Below are 23,880 nucleotides of genomic sequence, written 5' to 3'. Positions count from 1 at the left end.
TCACATTGCACTGGAGCAAGCAAATCCGTGGAGCCGTGTAGGTAGGAGGGGGGGGCAATGTGCCCTGTGCTGAGGCAGGCAAGGAATTAAAACGTTCAATGCAGCTTACACCCTGTCATTAGAGAGTATAAAGCTCCTTTTTTTTTTTTTTTTTTTTATTAAAATCATCTTGTAGCAGCCAGCCCACGAACTGCTGTATAATCTCTACCGTCATTTCCCGAGGCTGGCTAGCCGCTTGGGCAAAGCCGTGTCCCTGATCCGGACAGCACTGCAAGCTCTCAGTCACGCTGCTGTCACAGCTTCCTGCTGCCCCAGGAATTTTGAGCATCCATTTAAAAAACAACAAACCAAACTGATACTTTAGTAGAGGTAGATCATGTAAATAGTAGGAAAAGGTGAAGGAAAATGTTAGCTGCAATACCGCAGAAATGCAATATTTATGTCCTAGTGAGCCTTTCCACCTTACAAAATCCCAGTTAGCAGGAAAAAGTGCAGTGATGCCGTTTTGCCTACTATTTGAATTTCTAGCTGCATAGGAAGGCAGGTACACTGCATACTTACTTTGATAATAAGATTCTGAACTATAGTTATTTGACCTGTGCTTCCACAGCATTAAACTGTATTGATACTCCTCTGTGAGCACCTCTTAATTAGACTAAAATGGATGCAGCACACAAAACTATTGTTCCTGGTTCTCTCCAAAGCTAGACCAGATGTCACTACTTTGATTGCAGTAATGTTTCAATTTTTTGTTGTTATTGCAAGCATAGCAACTGGAAATTTTGAATACATCCTTCCCCTGTACAGTAACAACAGAGAGTGGAGAAAAAGGTGGGCAAGGTATCAAGCTGTTTTTTTATGTTAGGAGGAAAACAGTATACAGGCATCGCTTTCAGAGCTTTTCATAACCCACCAATGTCCCATTGTGCCTTGTTTGTACTAACTGGGTTTGCCCAGGGCTTGATGTTTCTATATTCAGGAGCTACTGTCAACCACAGCATAAACTGAATGCATCACACTTCAGACCGTAAGCCTGTTGCACTCCTGCAACCAGTATAATTGTTTCTAAGTATTCACTTAATTTTTAGGTTGTGATTGCTTAGATTTGTGAATGAATGAGTACGCTTTGAATGTATTGTGACTAGATAACTTTTACCTAATGTACTTCAGGCATTGTGACATTTTTCATTTCTGCTGTAGCTAATGGTTTTCTTTTTTGTATCCCTGTTTTTCAAGAGTTGGACTTTAGATATCTAATCTCTTTGTTTTGCTTATTCAAACCACAATAAAAAGTTAGTTCATTGATGTTTCTTAAAAAATGATCACCCTGCAAATCTATTTATTACAATAAATCATTTCCAGAAAGTACCAAAAAAAATAAGAAATATTTTCTCTTTTTCTGCAAGTGGTCATATGCTTTAGAGAAGCCAAATACTGGCAGCATATTTAATATTGCTTGGTCTACTGATGGCACGCAACTAGCCGGAGCATGTGGAAATGGACATGTCATCTTTGCCCATGTCGTGGAGCAGCGCTGGGAGTGGAAGAACTTTGAAATAACGTTAATTAAGAGGAGAACCATGGAGGTAATCTTCACAGTTCAGAGCTGTGCATTCTGATTGCTAGCTTTCTAAGGCTCTTTTTAGTACAAAATGGGCATTTTTAATCCTTGATAAAACATTATCCTTTTTTTTTTTTTCCTGAGTGCATATGACTGAAAACATTTAAGATCATAAAATGGCCAAAGTTAGTAAATGGTGTAAATAATTATTAGTTGTGGAAAAGATCGGATCCATGTAAACCAAACCATGCCACCAGATGGACGAGAAATACATAAATCAGTACTTTATCCTCCAGAGAAGTGCAAAGCTCATTTAAAAAGCATGTGAAATTATCTGTGAGAGGCCACGTACAAAAGAGAGATGATACCAAGTATAATGAAAATGTTTATCCAGAAAACAATACAAATACATTGGCCCAAACCAAAGCGTCGTACTAAATAGCATTACAATAACTGTCAGCAAAGATGAAGTTGCATAACTAAGTGTAGGTAATACAGAGGAGCTTTCTTCACCTTATCTGCGTTCATGAGTTGTTGAGGTACTGATGCATTTTGTAGTAGCTGATGCTTTAATAACATTTAATGTATCCTTGTTGTTAATGACGCTGTGATGAATGTTGCTGTCTTACAGCATTTCCAGGTAAATTTGGTTGCTGACTATAACTGTAAAGAGATGTAACGTGCTTTTCTGCACCACATATTGTATTGCAGCCTAGATTCAGATCTTCCAAAACTACAGAAATTTGTCATGTATCGTATAACATACATCAGGTACCTGCATGGCGCTTCCAGCTGAGTGCTGAGCAACAGGCATTGACCTCAGCGGGACCTGCCAAGTCTCAGCACTGCTGGAAATGAAACAGGCCCCTACATGTGGTTTCTGGAGCTTAAGTTTAGGATCCTTCTTTTGAAAAATCTTGGCCTTAATCCACATTTAGGTTACCAAATATCTGGGAATTAAGACAAAAATATGAATTTTTACCTTCTAATTTGTCCTCTGTGTTCCCAGACACTGACTCACAACATTCACTCTCTGAACACTGGGATAATATAAGATTTCCATTCTTACAAATTTTCCAAATTGCACATTTGGTATTTGACATCAGGCCAATATTTTCAATACTGAAGTCAAGTTCCTAAATTCCTAATTAGACCTTTAAATATTTCTTGGTCTTGATTCTTTTAATGTTGAATATGTAATTGGGAAAAGTTGTAACAACAGAAATGTTGTATTACAATTTGGTCCGGTGGGTGGGATAACATGAGTCAGTGTCTGGGAACACAGAAGACAAATTAGCAGGTAAAAATTCATATTTCTTCTTTCATTCCCAGACATCGACTCGTAACAGATGGGCTCTATGAATAATCTCCAGGGTGTTTGAATATGCAAACAACTCAGGAAGTATAGCTAACCCTGATTCAGGACTAATTTTTTATTTTATTATTTTATTTAATTCCTATATGTTTATGTAGGAAAATATTACCTACAAAAAAGTTCTAGATGCATTCTTTTTTCTTGAGAGCTACAATAGCTAAGTTAATTACGGATGTATCACTGCAGCGGACATAGCAATTAATATGTCTTTGGAAATGATTTCTAGGCTTTCATAATAATTGAGTTCAGTCGTTGTTTTGCAGTTGGTTGCATAATGGCGAAAATGAAAAAGTAGTTACCACCCTCAGAATGGTGACATCTTAAAAAAAAAACAACAAAGAACAGCCCATAAGCAAACAAAAAAACCCTGCCATAAGAGACCTTCTTAGATTTTAGCTGCCTAAAATCTTCAAGCTCAGAAATCTGTGTTGATTATAGGCAAACTGATTTTCTTGAAACGTTGTCCTTTGAACAAATTTTCACAGAAATGGCAAAGGCGCAGCCTGCTCATCAAGGCCATCTCCTAAATTTCCCTTACTTCAGAGAGGTAGCATTAAAGTATATGCTAGAGCTGTTCAGCATCTAGACAATACATCTTTATCCAAATCTTGGATATTGCTGAATTGTTTTGATGATAGAATGATGGGATCGCTGAAGTGTTATATTTCAAATGTTTAAATAATCAGCAACCAAACACTGAGTCTTAAAATGGGAACTTTCAGACATCCTTGAGCTCAGATGATTTTTCTCAACTTCATGTATAATATTGTTCTTATACCTTATGTATTCCAAGTACACATTTATTGCTCCTTTCTTATAAGGAGCTCCATCCGGCTCTTCAGTAATTATTCATTGTTTATTCAGACTTTATAGAACCTTAGAGTTTAAGTTTTTACCAGTGCTGTTAAAGTGCCTGTTCCCACATAGATATGTTCTGATTGCATATTAGTATCAGCATGTACCTAAAATAAGAAAGAAATATGGTATTTCACTAGTTAGTTTTCATTTCAGTTATTGTGTGTTTATTTAACAAAATTTTCTTTTGATTAGGTGCACAATGTTATTAATGATGCGGTAGATTTGTTGGAGTTCCGTGACAGGGTTATTAAGGCCTCTCTGAACTACGGGCATTTGGTTGTTTCAACTTCTCTTCAGTGTTACGTGTTTTCGTAAGTAATACAAATCCATGAAGCTTTCTCAAGTTTATCTGTTGGAGACTAGGAGAAATTTTATTTGAAATCCAGCAGTTAACTTTTATTTATTTATTTGTTTATTTAAACGAATTGAAATATTCTATGGAACCTAGCATCATCTATAATGAAATGTATTAGAGTATAGTTGCCCTCCCCCATCATCCTTTCTTTCAGCTTCTTGCTGGTGCCATGACTGTTCATTTTGCTGCAAAAATTTGGCAGGCTTTCCTTTCACATAGAAGCTGCAGGAATGGTGACTGGCTGTAAATGTATTTGTGCCTCCATCTAGGGACTCCTTTTTTTGGATTCTGCTTCTGGCATGCCATTATTTTGGAGTAGAATAGGAATGATTCAATCCTGCATCATGTTTTAAGAATATGATATTCTGTTTCGTGTGCAGAAATTTAAAGTTTACTCCTAAAGGCACTTATCAGTGAGATGTTCAGTGAGATGATTAATTCTGAACAGTAATGCAGCCTGTAGTAGGACACGAGAGGGACTGTCCTAACTCCAGATCACTGTAAAAGAGTTGAATTGTGATTCAGAAATATTTTAAAAATATATTTATTTCATATAAATATGATTTTGCTGTTTAGTAAGACTCCTAGGTTAGCTGCTTTAGTGTGAAGGGATGCAAAAATGAAGGCAGAAGTGTTATTGGATCATACTGCACAGTTATCAGTGTTGCTTGGCTTCCTAAATGCTGTTTTCCTTTTGAAAACCTCCCTTTTTAGGAATATTAGATGATTAAAATGTGTATGCTTTACTTAGTGAGTTCAACTTTGTATTTGCAATGATACGTGAAGATTAGCATTTTTAACAAATGATGAATTATTTTTTTTTCAGTACAAAGAACTGGAATACACCACTGATCTTTGATCTGAAGGAAGGAACAGTTAGTTTGATTCTACAAGCAGAAAGGTAGGTAACTTCTTGTAATGCTCACTATTAGATGTGAACATGCATTTCCTAAACCTTTGTTATAAGTACGTAATGAGATATTAGGAATAGACAAAGAGTACACAGTATCGTTGAGTAGCATGGAAAGGCTTAGCTGGTATGTTTACTGTAGGTCTACGATGGTGGTAATGAATCTTTTAATACATTATGTATTTTATACTCTTATTTATGGGAGAAAGTAGAGCTGACATCTGGGGTTTTTTTAAGTTTTATATTGCCTTTTTGAACTTCTCTCTATATTTTTATAAATTATCTTTGGTCCCCAGATTTTATTAAAAATATTGCCAGCTATGCCAAATAAATAGTTTCATTTTTCTTTATTTGTATTTTTAGTTGCAACACATTAATATGTTTTCCTCCTCTGTTTAAAAAAACTTTAATCTGTATTTCCTTTTAAAAATCATTTGTCAAAGAGATTATTACATATGCTTTTGTTTTAATCTGTATTTCCTTTTAAAAATCATTTGTCAAAGAGATCTTTACATATGCTTTTGTTTTAATCTGTATTTCCTAAAAATCATTTGTCAAAGAGATCTTTACATGTGCTTTTGTTGAAGTCTTTCAAAGGACTAAGAATAGGAGTCAAAACTCTTGAGTTTTGGTTGTAGTATTATTTTTTGTGGACAAATATTGTTGGACAACTATTTCTACAAAGTGCAGCACAGTGCTCACAGCAATTTTGAATGCCTTGAATTAAACACGTATGTCCTAGTCTACAAAGATACTGCAGGAGAGAATGGGTAAGCAAGTGGACAGGATTTTGAAGATCAGTTTCTAGACTTGGAGTTTTGTGCTGCTGATTTAAAAGAAATTTTGAAAATGTGGTACAGATTCTTTGGCAGTGTAGGTGATCCACAGAGACAAACCTAAAAATTAGGTAAAACCAGGCTACCTTTACAGATATATGTGCACACAAACAGCGGTTCATTTGGTGCCAGTGTTTGGTAACATTTACAATAGCTGAGGGTCTAACAACTGGCTTGTTGTTTATGGGTGTGTTTTTTGTGTCTTTGAACTAGAGATACCGTATTTACCAGTTACACAGAACATAAATAGTTCTACTTAACAATAAAAGTTTGCAATGTGTTCCTGCAAATAAGTTATTTTTCACTGAAGCCATGCATCGTAAGAGATGGTGATCAGTTCATTAAATGCCTTCTATTTTCTGCACGCTATAATCTAGTCACACTGAAGAAAATGGTACAGGTAATACTATTTCAAAGCTAGCTGTATACATTAAAGCTGTTTCTCACATACATTCGTACAGACAGCATCGTCTCATGGGGTGATGTGTGGGGAGTAGCATCTTACAACACCCTGTCATGAGGAGTTACAAGATTTAAATCCTGTAATATCATAACAGATAAAGTCACAGTGATTCCAGGTAATAAGTATTTTTCATGGAAAAAGATAACATTCACCCTAAAACTGAAATATTCCATACAGAGCTTTCAGAATATCAACTTTGAAATGTAAAGTTTAGAAATTATGTATTTAACTGAAAACAATTTCAGAATGTTAGACAATTACCTTCAAACTGTTGAAACTATAATCATGCTTTTCTGCATTATTTAATTATTTACTTTTTGTTGGTGGTATTTTTTTTTTTTTGGCAGGCATTTTCTTCTTGTAGATGGTGGAGGACTTTATTTATATTCATATGAAGGAAGATTAATTTCCTCTCCAAAATTTCCAGGAATGAGAACAGACATTTTAAATGCTCAGACAGTATCTCTGAGTAATGATACTCTAGCAGTAAAAGACAAAGCTGATGAAAAGGGTAAGTTCTCTGTTCTAGTAGTTCCGTGTTTACTAATAATTCATTACGAGGCTTTCAACATCTTTGGCACAAAAAAAAAAAAGCACAAAGCATAAACAATTTATCTGTGATATAAAGACAATATTTATTTTTAAAATGTATTACAATGATTGGTCTTGCTTAACATCGATGATAAAAGTTAGAGAATGATATATGTGTTTGCACTTCCAGTTGTGTGTAATGCATCAGAGAACCATGGAATCTTTGCATTAAATACTTGAACGGTAGGTTTTCACTCTCTGACGTGATTTTTCTAAAGAAGTAACTCAGCAACTTTTTCTGCTTGGCTGCTGCTCTTAGAAGCTACCAGTATATTAGCTGTGATTAATTTTAGTTCTCGGGTGTTCTTTGCTTTAGTTTTTTTGGGTTTGTATCTTTACAGCACGTAGGTTTTCTATGCAACTGATATGGCCATAGGTATGAGGCTGTGATGTACTCTGTCTCAGTGCTATCTTCTTGAAGAGTTTTATTCTCTTAGCTTTTGTATTTTGGCATCAAAAGCACTGTAATTCTAAACCATAACATGGCCAAATGAGCTTCAGGTAAGTTTTTGCATTAACGAATGGTACAGGAATATCTTTTTGTCAGTCAGCTCTTTTCCGTTGTTCTCTCTGTTGATGCAAAGCTGTGAGTTTACCTGTGCAACAATATAAATTTTAAGTGTCTGCTGGAGACAGACACTTCCCTTGCTGGAAAAACCCATGGCGCTGTGACTTCTGACTTCGTAACTGTACCATTTATAGGCCATACAAGGATGACAATGGAGGGCTGGAGTGCTATCTATAGCAGTATTTCTCCTGCGATACAGCCAGTAAGGGGATTACCGGTGGGAACAACTGTGCGCAGGAGGTGCTGTTATTGCAGAGTCAAACAGTGAAAACTTCCTGCCCGTGGTTCCAACTGACACTCGCTCAATCTATTAGCTATAACTCTGTTACCCTAGTATTAATGAATAGATTTTAAACAGATTCAGAATTCTAAAATTCTTTGTTCTGCAGCAAAGAACCACCATATCTATCTTCTTTTTGCCATAGAAAAAAGCCTTTCAGTGTGAAGTACAAAAGAAGATCCTGGCAGGGAGTTAGCCCTTTAGTACTGATTGCATGGTAGTTTTCTCAGCATATAACCTGCAACTTAAATTACTTGGTCAATGAAGAAAACCTTTATAATGATCTTTTAAAATATCCTCACCCAAACAAAAGAAAAAGTAGGTGAGGTTTTTCTCACTTCCCTGTTACAAAGCATTTTTGCTACTCTGTACAGCTGAAGAATGTACAAGAAAAAAAAATACATTTTATCTTTTGTGTGAGAACAAATACTTTCTTTCATTTTGAGTAATTATTTTTAAGAGTAGTAGCATAACTAGTATGTATTTAATTTTTAAGGAAAATTACTTCAGAAAATGTTATCATCAAACACGAAGACATTAGATATCTAAAACAGCTGTGCAATAATTAAAATTTATTTTAATCAGCAAAAATATATTTCAGTGTAAATTATTAGGAGGAAAGCAGTAGGATGCAAACAAAATCTAAATGGATAAGTAAAAAGTTGTATTTTATTTCTGATCTTTTCTTTTTTACTCTGTGTGTATGTCTATTTATATTACATGAGTGTATGTGTATTTGTATATTAATACATGTAACGCGGGGACTTTATACTTTTGCCGTAGTGACACCTTGATGTAGTTAGAACAAAAGCAGTAGAAGTACTTTCAATAAGTTGAGGTTATATAGAAAATGTATCCATAAATATTGACTGTTCTCTATATGCGTGCATATTTAACGTTTCGATGGTAAACTCACTCTCTTGCCCTGTTCCCCTGCCTGTCTTCCTGAGCAGACTGAAGAGCATCTCCATCTCCAAACCTTTCCCATTAGTGTCCTGAAAATCTTGTGAGCTGGTTCTGCACGCAGGGTAATCTTCATCAAAATTGTAATTTACAGAGGCTGGGTTTCTGGCTATGATTTCAAGATAAGCTCTCCAAATTATTCTGTTGATAGGAGCTTCCATCAGGGCAATGAGTAGGGGTGGGGTTTTTTTTCTTTTTTAGATACAAGCCCCACTAGTAGTGGTAAAAAGCCTGATAATATGCCAGCACATGGGAAAACAGATCCTTGGCACAGGAAGCCGCGGCTTATCTAAGCCTGTTTATCCTTCTCAACTCACCCCAGCAGAAGCCGTTCTTTTTTTTCTTTGCCCTGTTTTGAGGGCAGGTCTGTTTTTCATAATGCACTGCAATATAGAAATATCTAAGATAGCTCAGTTTGATGCAGGAAGCAGTTTACATGTTGTAGCATGGAGCTGTCTACAAGCTAATTTACACTGAAACAGAGGACGCTATCACTTGCTGTCCTTCAGTGTTTTTACTTGGATACTCTTCCTCCTTCAGCAATCTAGAAAAAAGGTTGGTATCTCTGCATTTACAGTCCTTCCTCAGTCTCTAATAAAGCTGGAAGAGGGAGGTGAGCCTGTTCTTAAAATGGAGCTGCTCACCCTAGGAGCAGTTATTCTGTCGTAAGAGAACAAGTGTGTTAAAAGGCACACACACAGTAGCTGTTCTCTTTCTCTGGATGTTCAAAGTGAGAGAATACCCTTTATTCATATATTTCATTTATACATATTAAAAAGATCTATTTTAGGTTCTAAATGATTATAAAGTGATGTGGAATATTTCCAGACCAGAAAAAAGAAACAAAACAACCCCAAACTTACTTTCTTAAATACGTTTATAAACATTGTAGATTCATGAAAAGTTAACCAATTTTACTTGTCAGTTAGGTACAGTGGTTTTCTTTAAAACTCTTCATCTCACTTCCTATAGCTAGTATAGTAGTTGTAAAATTGGCTTGTATAGCTAGATCAAAACATTTCATGCAGGGAGACATGCATAAAAGTGAGAAAAATAGAACTTCTCAGAAACAACTAGGGTGGTGGGTTTTTTTGTATATTTAGTCTGCTGCCTAGAGCAAAACCTTTTTCTTCCTCTGCAAACTCAACCAATGTTTTCTGAACACCTGCTCTTACAGTTGTATTTAAAAAAAAATAAAATCTGCCTGTATAACCATTGACCTCAAACCAACATCCTGTGTCCTAGTGAAAGAAATGCACAGCAGGATTAACATGTTAACATCGCCATCCTTTGGAATGAACTTGTATGTTCATCTTACGTAGTGTACTTACAGGTAATGCTTTGAAATAGCAGGTGGGGTGTGTTACTGAACATCTGAAATGTTTCTGTCACATCTGAAAACATCCGTGGACTAACGCTGAATTGCGTGCTTTAAATTACAACCGGTGTTCCTTATAATGTTACAGTTTCCTCTAGGTTTGACTAGGTTTGAATACTCTACCTATGCCTGTCTGAATTCATGTGCGTATTCACAGACTATGTATAAAGTATGTATGAATAGGTTTTGAACACACAGGGATATGTGTGCATCACACACACATACACTTGTATATATAAAGACAGAAAGAAAGGAAGAAAGAGAAACTTTATTTTTAAGTGAATTGCAAATTTGAGTCATCACTGGATATCCCATAAATAGAGATGGTGTAGGTGGGGGGTTTTTGGAGGGTTTTTTTGTTTTATTTTTGTTTTGAGGGTGAGACAGGGAGAGTGTAGAACAGATGGGCTTCTGGTAAAGATTGCAAGAATTTATATATACAATTCAAGTATATCTGGATAAAGCAGATACTTTTTGAGGAAGCCAGTTATTAATGTATTGCCATTAACTGTATCATCATGACAAGCTGAAAACCTGAACTGTCCTGCAAGAAAATATGTCTAGGGACCACTGTATTAAGAATTCAAAACAGAGCAGGTTTTTAACAAAATAGAGAATGCTTCTAAAGAATGCATTACACAATTGTTCGAAGGGCAGCTTTCTATATGATGATAATTTCTTCAGGAAAATATTCCACTCAATGGTATCACTTCCTAAACTTTCATATTCATCAAAATAATGGGTTAAGATTGAATAAATGTATCAGATACATTAATTTGTTCAGATGGAGAGTACAAACTTGCATCAGATAGAACTCCGTGTCATTTCTGTAAATAACCATTTGAGCTGTGATGGGAAGTAAAACGTTACTTTTCTGTATCAGTCCATGATGTCATGTTTCAATGGCTATCAATGCTCTGGAAAGAAGGATATTTGAGAATTTTCACAGATCACTCCAATTGCAAAATGAGGCTATTCCGAAGCTCAGCAGACTCTGATGGTTAAGTTTTCCCGACTGTAAGATTCTTTTTTCACCAGAGTGTGAGTCATTGGTATATCTAGCACACAGTAATAAGTATCCACTTGCAGTAAATTATCCTCTGAAAATGAATGGAACTGCTTGAAAAGTCTATGAAGAACTCTTGTTTGTAACTAATATTATTTTTTTTTATTTCTTCAGTTATCTACATATTTGAAGCTTTATCTGGAAAGCCATTGGGTGATGGAAAGCCTCTAACCCATAAGGTAAGGTGAAGAATCTAGTGTCTCTTTTTTATTATACTTTGAAATTAAGAATCAATAACGGATTTCCTCAGTAATGGGTCTAATAAACTTTTAAAGGCTTACAATTGTAATAGGCAGGAGCTTGACAACCCTAGCTGACATAACAAAAATCAGATTCTTTATGCAGCGTCGAGGTACAAAGAGATATGTTATAGGTTGTGTTCAGTTACTGGCATGTCTTTCCCATGCACATAAGAGTTTGAAACTACAGGCAAATAGTTTTGTTATGCAGTAAAACATCACCTGAGTTTCCTTTGCATGTCCTCCAAAGCTGCTTTCATTAGTGTCAACCTGTTGTTAATGCTGAAGAAAAGGAACATCATCAAAAAGTTGTCTGCCTTCAGTCTGAGCTTTTACTGTCTTCAAAAATGATTGCCTGAACTGCATCTTACTTTTCTTCACTCTTCTGGTATACAAAAAAGTCAAAAATAGGCAGCTTCTTTGGAGAGAAGAAAAAACATTCATCTTTTAGGCAGCTTTTGCTTTGAGACTGCAACTTGTATTTCTGTAGTTCTGTAGTAAATTCCTAAACTGCTGACTCTTCTCTGTTGCAGTTTTAGTTTAATCTGCATGAAATTCAATTCATATAATGCCTCATTCCACAGAGAAGACACACATAAAATGTCTTCACAATCTGGTTTTTCAAGAGTTTTGTGCCTTATTTCTAGTAAAGCATTCATTTTTTTGAATATCACATGCTTTCTGTGATACGAATCTCCAAAATAAAAATCAGATATTTTCTTTTTCCTTTTCAGACGGAAATTGTGGCGATTGCTTTGGACCAGAAAGGACTTACAAGTGAAAGAAAAATAGCTTTTATTGATAAGAACAGAGATCTCTACATTACTTCAGTTAAACGGTTTGGAAAAGAACAGAAGATTGTCAAAATAGGTAAGGAAAATTCAAAATAACATTCAATCATGTGCTAGCAGGCAAATAGACTTTTATCTAGTAAAGAGACAAAATTTTGCTTTTTAATTAATAGTGAAACTGGACTTGAAAAAAACATTGGAAATAGTTCTGTGGCTTCCGTAAGATAGTGGTAGAGGCAATTTTAGTACATTTTATCTAAATTTTGATAATATATCAGTTACATGTAAAGCAGCTGTTAACATTTAAGCACTTGTTACTGCATTCTGGAGCAAGCAGCTAGAAGGGTATTAGAGAAGAATGTATTCCTCAGAATTATGCAGTACAGAATCTTTCAGAAGGTTTTCTTGCAAATGCAAACTCTTAATTTTAATGTTTTTTAATTAAAAGTTTAAATGCTGCAGGTAGATGCATGATCCATGAAGTACAAAGCTGCAGTCTGACCATTGTGTTAATTTTGGTCTCCAGTCTCAAAACCAAGTCCAAAAAACCATTATTCTGAAAAGAACTTACTTTCAGAAAGCAAGAACTGAATTTGACTGGAAGTTAAGTATGTAAGATGTTACTTTATAAACAAGGTGTTAAACTCAGTCCTTATAAAAGGAACTAAGAATGGCTAATAATTACCCTTTTACTACAGTTTGTGAAGTGTACCTTTATTTTGAAGTTTCTTGTGGAAATGCATGTTATTCTTCTATCTTTAAATTAAGGGACAATGGTTCAAACTTTGGCCTGGAATGACACGTCTAACATTCTTTGTGGGATTCAAGATACTCATTTTACAGTCTGGTACTACCCCAACACAGTCAATGTAGATAAAGATCTTTTGCCAAAAACTCTGTATGAAAAAGATGCAAGGTAATATATTCTTTTTTATCATAATAGTATTACTATGTATTTTACCTACTTTACTCATTCCTTAAAACATTATGTTAATTTTGGCAGCTGAAGTAAAAGCCAGGGTTGCAACTTCTAAAATTCTTCTTGTGTTACTACTTCTTGATTAGGAAATGAGGAAAAAGTGTTTTATAATTCATGTCATAAAGTTTGCAGTTGAAATGGATGATGCATATCTTGATGCAAAAGCAAAATTTTAATCGTATCTCATGAAATACTGCCTTAGTTGTTCATAAAAAATCAAACAAAAAAGAAGATATGTTAAAAGTATCTGTTGGAAATTAAATGTATCAAAACATTACATCACAGATAATACTATTTCCAGCTCAGCATGTTTACTTCAGTCTGCACGCTTGTGATAATTAATTCAGGTATTCTTGATGAAGGATTTTATATTTCATTCTAAGAGTTGTGGGAGCCCCAATACTTTTTACTGAAAAATCTATTTGAAAATTTTTGCACAAATACCCAGTTTGCATTTGCTTTACAGCCAGTGTATGTGCATAACTAACGTTTATTTTTAGTTAACATTACAACCACCTGTTGGATACAACTAGTGAATAACTAGGTGCTTAGATTTTTATGTGCTCTGGAAACAAAGTATAATCACGTTGTAATTTTGAAACAAAGATTTCTTTACGTTCCTAATGTCCTTTTCAGTAAGAAAGAAGTAAATATTAACTTACCTTTCTTTCTCTACCCAGTGAATTTGGCAAAAATCCCCAGATTATACATTTTGTAGGAAATCAAATAACAATTAGAAGAGCAGATGGTTCACTTATTCACCTTAATATGTCACCTTATCCTGCGATTCTTCATGAATATATTAGTAGTTCTAAATGGGAAGATGCTGTCAGATTGTGTCGCTTTGTCAAGGTAAATGCTAATTATCAGGAATGTTCAGATATAATTTCACTGTAATATTTATGTTTTCAGGTATTCCTTTAATAATGGTAATTGCATATCAGATGTTACATCTGATTTCCATTCTTCTGCTTTGTTGCTGATTGGTTTTGAGCTGGTCATGAAAAATTATACATTTTTCATAATTATGTAATATACAGATGCATCATTTCATAGTTGTCATTATATATAATAAAAATGCTTATTTTTATTCACAGCAAAGTCTGGTACTCACAGAAGTTAGTAATAAGCTTAACTTTTCAGTACTAGGCCTTAATATAACCAATTAAAAATTATCTGTGTCTCCACCATTGCCTAGTAGTTTTTCATGTTTTATTTCACTTGGGTTTTGTGTGATTTTTTTCCCCCTTTGCTTTCTTTTATATATATTTAGGCAACAGCAACAGATGAGGTGAGTCTGGGAGTCTTTAAAACTGACAATGAAAAATCTCCCCAAACCCTGCTTCCTTTCCCCCATGTAGTCCTAGAAAAGAGTTTAGCACTTTGATTGCCATGACCTTAAATGGGTATTTCAATTATTTTTGTATTTGCATTATTAAATCAATACACATCCAGAAAACTTGGGTTGTATATTGATTTTTATTTTGGGTGCTAGCCCTTTAATAGTAGGCTTTTTTTCCCAGTATTTGGCAATGGGAACTGGGATTTCAGATTTCAAATGCAGTATTATGTTAACTTTTTTGAGTAATCTAAATGCATCATCTTTTAAAAATAAAACAACTGTATTGGGTGGTAATATTAATAGGTTTTTTTCTGATTGATATGAAGGTTTTCTAATTTAGGGGGTTTGTTTGGTCAAACTTCTCGTGCATCCTCTTCATTCTTATGGGCAGAGTCATCCAATGATTTTAGTCATACTTAAAAGGAAAAAATACTTTAAATTTTTGGTGCTTTTTAAATGAAATCTCAATATAGGTATCATGTTTTTTTCACTGTCCTTTTTTTATGAGCTTTTCCTCATTAATCTGTTATCTGTCAACAAGTGAGGAAGGCCTTTCAAGAAAAACTGGAACAGAATCTTTATTTTCAGCGTGAAGAGTATTCACATCATCTGGTTTTAAGCATCCCCAAGTTAGATACTTCGGTCTTGGTCTTTGAAGACTTCTCCTTTGCATTGATTGACAAAAGAAAATTTTTGTCTTTGATAGAAGGTAATCTAATCTGGCCTAAACTAGATGGTGTGAATATCCTCTCTATTTGATACTTTGTGTTTGGGCTGAGGGATGACGTGGAACACCCTTACACCAAGGTCTTGCCTTGAGTACTTTGTTTATCTTTCATGATTCATAAACTCTTCATGGAGACACAGGGCTGTTTTGTTGATTTGGGGCAACCCAGGTAGACAGTTCAAAGCATTTCTAATCAGTAATAAGAAAACGGACCATCTTTCTGAGGAAAGAGAGAACACAAGACCAATTGGTGAAAAACTCCTAGAAACTTGGTCCCTTGAATAGTTTCAAGCTGAGCTTTCAGCATTTTATCACCTAAATTTCTGAATAATAGGGAAGCAGGAGAAAAATGTGACCAAGATTTTATTAGTATTTGATTCTCTGGACAACTTTGAATCTCCCAAATTATGGGCTACCAGGAGGAATGCTTATCTTGTCCTGAATCCTGGTAAAGAGTGGGAACATGTGCAAAGACGGTGATAGTGAAAGCCTTAGGCTAAATTACTGTATTTCATTGTCTTCAGTGGGTCTTACCAGTTTTGTTTCATATAAAAGCAATTTTGAGACATGGCATGGGAATATGTTTAAAGCATGCTCAGTGTAGCTGTTTAGTCAGATTTAAATTAACAGTAATCCTATGCTGCTTCTAAAAACCTATTCTAAAAACCATATGATGAAGTGTTTAAAAAAAAATTCAAATTTGTTATTAAACATATTTAGCAAAACTACTAAAACCCACTTAATTCCTGGACTGTGTGTGGACTAGCAAGTGTCTTCAAAATTAAATTTTTCCTGTCTGACCTAGAGTTTTCACATGTGGTAGCCTAAACTGTATTAATTAGTATGTTTTAGTAGTATAGCTTTGTTATAATGTTGTCAGACTTGAAAAGATAAGATACCAAAATGTCAGAATCTTCCTAAATGTTTTTCTGAGTTAGTGGAGTTTCCTTAACGTTGTGTAAAAAACCCAAATAATAATGCAAAAGTTACAAGAATAGAAAACAAGGTTGTAATATTATTATTACCACTAAGGTTTTCTAATTCTTAGTCCTAAACATAAAATGTACTGAAAATATCACAAAGGAGACAGAACTTTTGAAGCTCTTATTTACTTTTCAGCAGGTTCATTGTTCTACAGTCAAATAGTTTTTTCAGTTATAGTATGTTTATGATAAATGTATAGTTGTTGTCAGCATCGTGGTTCCAGTGCAGTTATTTGTGAAGCTAGGTTGAGATCAGCCAGCTTAAACTAATTTTCCTAACTACAGCCAGTGCTTTAGTTTCCAGCATAGTTCCACGAGCAGTGACAGGGACACCAGTGACGAGGCTGTGAAGTGATACAATGGCAGGAGTTCATTACTGGCTGAGATGCTGAGAGCTAATGACTCATTTAGCCACACTGTCAGTCTCAGCTGATCACAACTTCAACATTTTTATAATGAAGGAGTTCTGAGGAAAGATGAGAAAGTAGTGACTTTCTAATAAGAGAGTTAGACCATGGTGCCCTAAATGGCATACTGAGAAATGTTGTATTGTTATGCATTATATTCAGGACTTGCATACTTCCTTTGAGAAGTCATTTTTAGCAGGATAGTAAATATTTGAAGTTGTAAGAGTTGCGTTTTTTTTTTTTTAAATTTCAGGATCAGACGATGTGGGCTTGTTTAGCTGCTATGGCAGTTGCCAACAAAGACATGACTACAGCAGAAATTGCCTATGCATCAATTGGTGAGGTAAGAAAATTTAGTTACGTATTTCTAGTTAAATTGTTGCAAAACTAATTTTCTTCATTAATTTCCCTTATTAAACTACTGTACATCTCGTTAACAGATTGACAAAGTTCAGTATATCAACTCCATCAAAGATCTTCCATCAAAAGAGTCAAGGATGGCTCATACACTGCTGTTCAGTGGAAACACCCAAGAAGCTGAAACCCTGCTTCTTCAAACAGGCCTTATCTATCAAGCTATTCAAGTCAACATTAATCTTTACAATTGGGATAGGTAGTATTTCTTCAAACACAGTATGTTTATAAGCAGTCTTACTGAGGTAACCTGTAAATTATTGGGATTGGTTGTTTTATTGCAGATGCTTACCTGTACTGTAATTGCCCAGAATTGTAAAAAGATGAAGTAAATCATATCCTGACAATAACCAAAGAAGTAACTTCTTTTCTGTCATGTTTAGAAGACAAGTATTCTGTGACAGAAGTGCAAAGCATGTTTGGAAGCATTTTTAAATAACATTTTGCTTTTTCATTATTTTTGACACAGGAAAGTCCTTAGTGATACCTCAAACTGTATGTGACCCTCAAAGAATTAAGGCTGTTTTGAAATGTCTTGTTGCTAAAAATAGATACGTTGCCATTCAGACTCCCAGCACTGTGTAGGTGGATGAAATATGAATTAGGCCTGAGAAAACAAAGTAGGAATTTCTGCTTTAAACAAAAACCCACGTTTTCTAACAGAATCTTCTGAGGCCATTTACTACTAATTTCTCTGCTATTATATTCATATCACCGTAGGCAAAAAGTTGTTTTTCCTCCCCACATATCTGTGGGGTTTATTTTGTTGCCTATTATGTCTCATCTAAAAACTGTATCTATCAAACATAAGTATTCCTTATGCCATTGAGAAGAAAACAGATGTGAGTAATCGGTTATACTAATCCAATGCCTAATCTTTCCTCCCTATAGAATATTCATAAATGCTGTGTAGCATACACTATCAATAAGTATTATGACGCTGTTCAGGAGTGGTTCCTGACTGTTACAAAGTTATTAAAAATTATTACTTTTGCCCCTTTATATTGAGAGTGCTAAACTCTAACCACTCTGTTTTATTTCCTTGAAATAAAAAGACTCGTATTGTCAAACTCCAATGATGTGATGAGGTTGTCAACAGAAATAACCGTTGGATATTTTTCATAGCATGCATCATAAAGTAGACAGTCTTCCTTCACTGGCTACTTTTAACCTCTTGTGACCGATACTAATGTAAAACTGCTTGGCACTATAGATAAGGAATCTTTGCCTGCAGCCCGAATGCTTTTCAGCATATCGTTTTGCAAAACCATGGTGATTGTAGTTGTGCCAGAGCATTTATATAGCCTGACAAGCCCATTTCTGTTTTATTCCAGGGCCCTAGAACTAGCAGTAAAGCACAAGACACATGTTGACACGGTCCTGGCTTATCGACAAAAGTTCCTAGAGGACTTTGGTAAAAAAGAAACTAACAAAAGATTTTTGCAATATGCAGAAGGTGTAAGTATTGCTCAGAATTATTCCTACAGCTTTAGGTCAGCCTGCCCCTTGTAGCCACTTTGGGAGGGTGGGGAAGAATTGCTCTTACGTTTTCCTTCTTTGGTTCAAATGTGGACACAGATCTTAAAATTTTTACATCTGAATACAAGTTCATAGCTTGATGTGTGGCTACTTGGCTAGTAGTAGTTGTGCATGTGGTTTATTTGAAGGTGCAGACGTGGAATGTATATATTTAGTATCTGGCAAGGATTATACAAATGTAGGCATAGTTGTTCTCTATAAACAGGGAGCTAGACCTTAGTACAGATTGAATGGGTACCTCTAAAATGTCTTCAACATTTTTTTGTGATTTTATGGATAGCAACAATAACAAACTTTGAAGATTTCCAGATATGCATTAAAAGTGAACTACAAACCGTTCTGCTGAATGTGATAAATAGCTAAATATACAATTTCATCAAACCTCTGGAAACCCTCTATCATCAGTAGGTCATTTCAATGTATTAGCATTTCACAGATCTTAAAGACTGAGGATAGATCTTACAGTTCATAAGCTAAAAGTACCTTAGATTCCACTGAAGTACTTGTGTGCATTTCTTTTATGAGAGGCATCACGCACATGTGCACCTTAGACAGCAATTTCACTGAGCGGCCCTTATGTTCTTCCTGCTCTTCCCCTCACTGTTCTGAAGCATTCTGAGGGTGAAACTGTGAAGAGAGACGTGTACTTTGACAGTGTCAGATCCTTGCATCCACAGTAGCTGATGGATCAGGAAATAATCTCAGCTGTTAGCTCAGATCCTTTAATTGGTCATTGTCCATTACACTTTCAATAAAGCTTGATTTCTAATGTAAGTCATTAGCTTTTAGCACTTCTAAGGATGTTTCATTTCCTAAGCAAGAATAAAAAGTCTGCACAGTATCTAGCCCCCCAATGAACCATTCTGCAGTACTTTACCTAGGAAGTACAGAAAAAGAACAGATTCCAGGCACTCTTATCATGCAGCAATTTTGGCTGCTGTGCTGGAAGTATGCCTTCTACATACTTTAAATCCATTATTGAGCAAAAATCATGTTAATCCCCTGATGCTTCTGAAAGAGACTTTTTAGATAATACTGTCTTGTTTTTAAATCGTCAAGAAAGCTGTAGTTTCTGGAAGGGTTCCTAAGCAATAACACCCTGTCAGTGACAAGGTGTGAGCAGAGTGACGCGGGTGGAGCCCGTTTCACCTTACACTCAGTCTTGAAACTTGGGTCTCAGAATGCAGAAGGTTCCTGGAATAAAGAAGTCCTTTTCTGCATCCGTGTTCTGGAGGTCTTATCTGCTGCCTCTGAAACTGGGAGGGAACCTGCTTAATGAAGTGGATTTTAAGCTCTTGGCTGTAGTGGTAACTAGCAAAGTTAGCAGGAAACATTAAGGGCATTGAAGAGAAAAGCAAGATTTTGTGCTGCTATTCTTTCTCAGGGAAAAAAATAAATAGGTCTGTTTCCCTTTCACCACCTAAAGCTCCTTCTGGCTTAAGTAAGGAGTTTTTACCTCTTTACTGCAGCTGAGAGCACGGATCTGCAAGCAGATAGGGAATCTAAACAATGTGCTTAGTTGTTACATCTCACGTCTTTATATGTAAGGTATTATGAACCTAGTGAGTATACTGAGAATCCATATCTTGGCAGTTAGTAGGTGTCACTGGCAAGGATTGTTGGCTTCGCTGGCAAGTAGCTCTCTGGGCTGGATGGCAGAATTAGCCCTGTATGTGGTATGTTTAGCATCTGTGTGACATCTGTTATAGCAAACGCATTCTTTCTTAGAGCTCCATAAAGATTTCGGTCATCAGATCCAAAGCACCTGGACCCAGTAAATGCATCCTGAATTGAGGTATTAACCTTTTCACATGAGAATATGGGTATTGCAATTACATCTTCCCTCACAGAGAATCTTCCTTGTTATTTCATGACTTAGTTAACAGAGTAACAGCTACTCTGAAAATTCCCTGTGCAGCAATTGAGACTTTTTTTCCCATCCCATCTTTGACAGTCTTAATTCTCCAGCAATGAAACTGAACTTTGCAGTTACATTTTTGCCCAGGTTTTGGACATGTTTTTGTAGTCACCAAATGCACCATGATCCATTCTTTCTTGTCAAGCATTTTTGGAAAGACAGGCAACAGTTGTACTCCACTGTACCATGGATATTGTACTATGTCTGTTGTCTGAAGTTTCACTGAAATAGAATACAGCCGGAAGGTGATGATTCTCTGCAGCTGGAGAAGTGCCAATATAAAGCTAAAACTTATATTGATCTAGACGACAAATTTCAAACAGAAATCTGATTTCTGTTATATCAATAACTAGTGTAATATGCTATCGTGTTTACTTGGTGGACTTCAGGCGCAGTCAAAAGACATCACTGCATGTATTATTGATACAGGGCTATACTCTCAGTAATAGGACACAGAGGTCGCATCTAATTTAAATGTAATGACTTGATCCAAGTTATTTTTGTGTTCTAATGGGTTTTTGCCAGACACAATGAGATGTATTAGTATTTGTTAAGATATCAAGCTTGTTTTATTTTAAAGGTGGAAAGCTCAGTTTGTTAGAACTCAGCTCTGCCTTCATACATGCCATTAGTGTGTCAACAAGTTGTCGCTTATATGTGAAGTGCTGTGTAATGATTGATACATAATGTTTGTAATCGTAATTTCAAATTGTCTGTTTAGTGTATAGCTATCTGTTTGACCTCTCTATATAATGCTAGTTGACCTCTGCGTACTCCCTTTTCTGTTCTTCTTACAGCTGGAAGTTGATTGGAATAAAATCAAAGCCAAAATAGAGATGGAAATTGCTAAAGAACGAGAACGAGCAGCAACCAGTCCCGCAGTGAGAGCCAGTGTAACTGTACAGCAGTAACTGTCCTCTTGGTTGCCTTAATGAGTGCTTCTTGGATATTTTGTACTGGCATATTTTGACACATTAAAAAAAGCCTCAGCAAACATTTTGTGGGGAACAGGAGTGAGAATTGCTGTGGTTCTTGCTAATGGCTGGATGACAGGCAGAATTATTGATTTACTACAGTCTCATTTGGATCTGGGTTTATGTTCTGATGCCCTAACTCCAGTGAGTAGTTACCTTGTAGTCCATAATACATGTATGACAAAAAAGGAAAATTTACTGTCTTTCCATTAGTGGCTTTTAAATTTTCATTGCCATTAAAATTATTTAACCTCAGTTGCCTCCAACTACCAATTTCCCTGTTTAAGCAGCTAGTTAAGTAGTTTGGTCATTTCTGCAAACTCAGGGACCTCTGAAAAGAGTTGTTTAAGTTGCCCTAAGACAAATTCAGCAAACTAAATGTTGAATAGTAAAAAAAGGATTTGCTTGCACCTATAAATACAAAGGAATATTTTATTCACAGTTATGGTAATACATACTTCTGGTACTACGTATGTATGAGCAAGTTCTTTAATAGATGATTTCAGATTACTTCAGCAACTCAGGTTAGTTCCTGCAGCAAACAATTTAGCAATAAAAGGTATTTTCTGAGATAAATAATTTAAAATACAGTGGACTGTGCTTTGAGTGTTGTTTGAAGTAACACACAGAATTGTTGGTTGGTTTTGTAGCATCTAGCACGTATAATTGACAATATTGAAAGCTTCCTTAAGGCTGAAATACCATACTCATTTAAAATAAGGAAGAACTTCCCACATATTTTTTTCTGCACCAAGCACTTGATTTGAAAATACTGTTTTTACATTTGTGTTGTTTCAAGATATATTTTTGTTTTACATATGAAAGTGGCTGCATATGCTAGATGTTCTTTGCAGAAGCCTTTTGTGTTACAAATATATGAGCAAGTTATTCATAACTGACCTTGTATAATATGGATCTTTGAAATATTACCATCAAAATGTTAAATATCTGTATATCTGGCAAACGTTTTTGTAAATCATTATATGATGGTTTTTTGCACAGCTTATAAATTTCTTAATAAAAACAGAGGTTTTTTTAAAATGTATCTAGTAGGTGATGCATTAAGTGATCTCCGTTGATTTACCTGACTGCTAAATAAAACAATGTATTTGATGTAGCTCATTTGAAGTTCTGCAGTATTCTGGTGTGCTGACATATGGCAAAGTAAACACCTTCCGTTAACTTGCAGAAAGCACTTACTTTCCAGAAATGAGCCCAAAATACCACTAATGGCAAGTGTTTAATGTTAAATTTATGAATCTTGGCTCAGATTTGTAATGCAATATAAGCAATTTTTGAAGACCAGTCTAGCGGTGCTACAAAGTTCAGGATCTCGGCTCAATCTCACTCTTTTATTCTTGGGCCACTTGGAGGTACAGCAGAGGCAGCAAATTCACTCAGCTGCTTAAAAGTGCCTGGTGCAACGATTAGCCATGGCAAAGACTGAGATAAAACAGTGGAATGGATGCCACGCTTGCAAAGGTACCGTCTCAGACTGGCTGCGCTTCAGCCGATGTCGATGTTCACAGAAGGTGGTACAGCAGTACTTCAAGCTGGCTCTCCATGTCTCGGTATTGATGAGAAGTGTTCTATTTTAGGTGATGGGAAAGGTGGGTTAGTTCCTGGGCCAAAGCACAAGGAAGACTTTAAGGTATTTATTGCTGATGAGATCTGGGTTTTTTCTGTGCATATCCAGTCCTGAATGATATGCCATGTTTGTGTTAAATAGAATACAAGGCAAAATAAGTATCTTGGAAAAATAAATATTTGGAAAAAAATATTCTTTATTTTCACCAGGTTCTAATATGCAGGTAACCTGGTACAATTCCAGCCTTGGGTATGAAACCTAGATTTCAGAATATTCTCAGAAGGAAACATTCTTATATGGCTTCACTGGGATTGTTCCAGGGTTTTTACGTATCACAAGTGCAGTTCCCAGAAAAGTTCCATTTGTCCAGTCCAAGATAATTTTGTGCTGGTTTGTCTGGGGTTTTGAAGTTCTGCACTGTGTCTGTACCTGTTTTTTTCTGTACTGTACAGTCTGTACAGTAATTTTCAATAGTTCATTTAATGCCATCTGTTAAGTAAAAAGAGATAACAGAAGGATACAGATGTTTTAGGTATGTTAACAAGCCACAACAAACCAAACCTTGGGTATCTGCTTCAGTGGGCTGTTTCTGATGTATTCAGAAAGACTGGCATATTAGCAAGTGCAAAGTAAGATCAAAAGTACTTTCACTCTACTTGTTGTGTTTGTGTCATACTACCTCCTTGTCCAAAGCCTGATTTAAAACCTTCCAGAGCTGTAAATGAAATAGCTAAGCAATTACTGGTTGTATTATTGTCCAGTGCAAGAATACTTG

The 23,880-nt window shown here is 35.6% G+C and overlaps 1 protein-coding gene across 3 annotated transcripts in view; it reads left to right on the top strand.

Moving 5' to 3' along the window:
- The window catches only part of IFT80 (intraflagellar transport 80), a 54,206-nt gene extending 31,567 nt beyond the window's left edge, over positions 1–22,639 (top strand). For 2 of the 3 annotated variants that reach the window (XM_080408988.1, XM_080408989.1), the window contains exons 9-21: positions 1,407–1,586; positions 3,987–4,105; positions 4,976–5,050; positions 6,706–6,869; positions 11,319–11,383; positions 12,178–12,313; positions 13,003–13,150; positions 13,894–14,065; positions 14,487–14,504; positions 16,926–17,015; positions 17,113–17,285; positions 18,421–18,544; positions 21,341–22,639. In XM_080408988.1, the coding sequence (XP_080265114.1) occupies positions 1,407–1,586; positions 3,987–4,105; positions 4,976–5,050; positions 6,706–6,869; positions 11,319–11,383; positions 12,178–12,313; positions 13,003–13,150; positions 13,894–14,065; positions 14,487–14,504; positions 16,926–17,015; positions 17,113–17,285; positions 18,421–18,544; positions 21,341–21,454 (1,578 nt within the window). In that variant the 3' untranslated portion in view covers positions 21,455–22,639. The remainder of the gene's footprint in view (positions 1–1,406; positions 1,587–3,986; positions 4,106–4,975; positions 5,051–6,705; positions 6,870–11,318; positions 11,384–12,177; positions 12,314–13,002; positions 13,151–13,893; positions 14,066–14,486; positions 14,505–16,925; positions 17,016–17,112; positions 17,286–18,420; positions 18,545–21,340) is intronic. The other variant, XM_080408990.1, reaches the window with a different exon arrangement.
- Positions 22,640–23,880: the final 1,241 nt, after the last annotated feature.

Source organism: Falco punctatus (genome assembly GCF_963210335.1).
Source record: "Falco punctatus genome assembly, chromosome: 13".
In the NCBI taxonomy this organism is placed as follows: domain Eukaryota; kingdom Metazoa; phylum Chordata; class Aves; order Falconiformes; family Falconidae; genus Falco; species Falco punctatus.
Note: the sequence above shows the minus strand (reverse complement) of the source record. Positions and strands in the feature narration are given on the sequence as shown.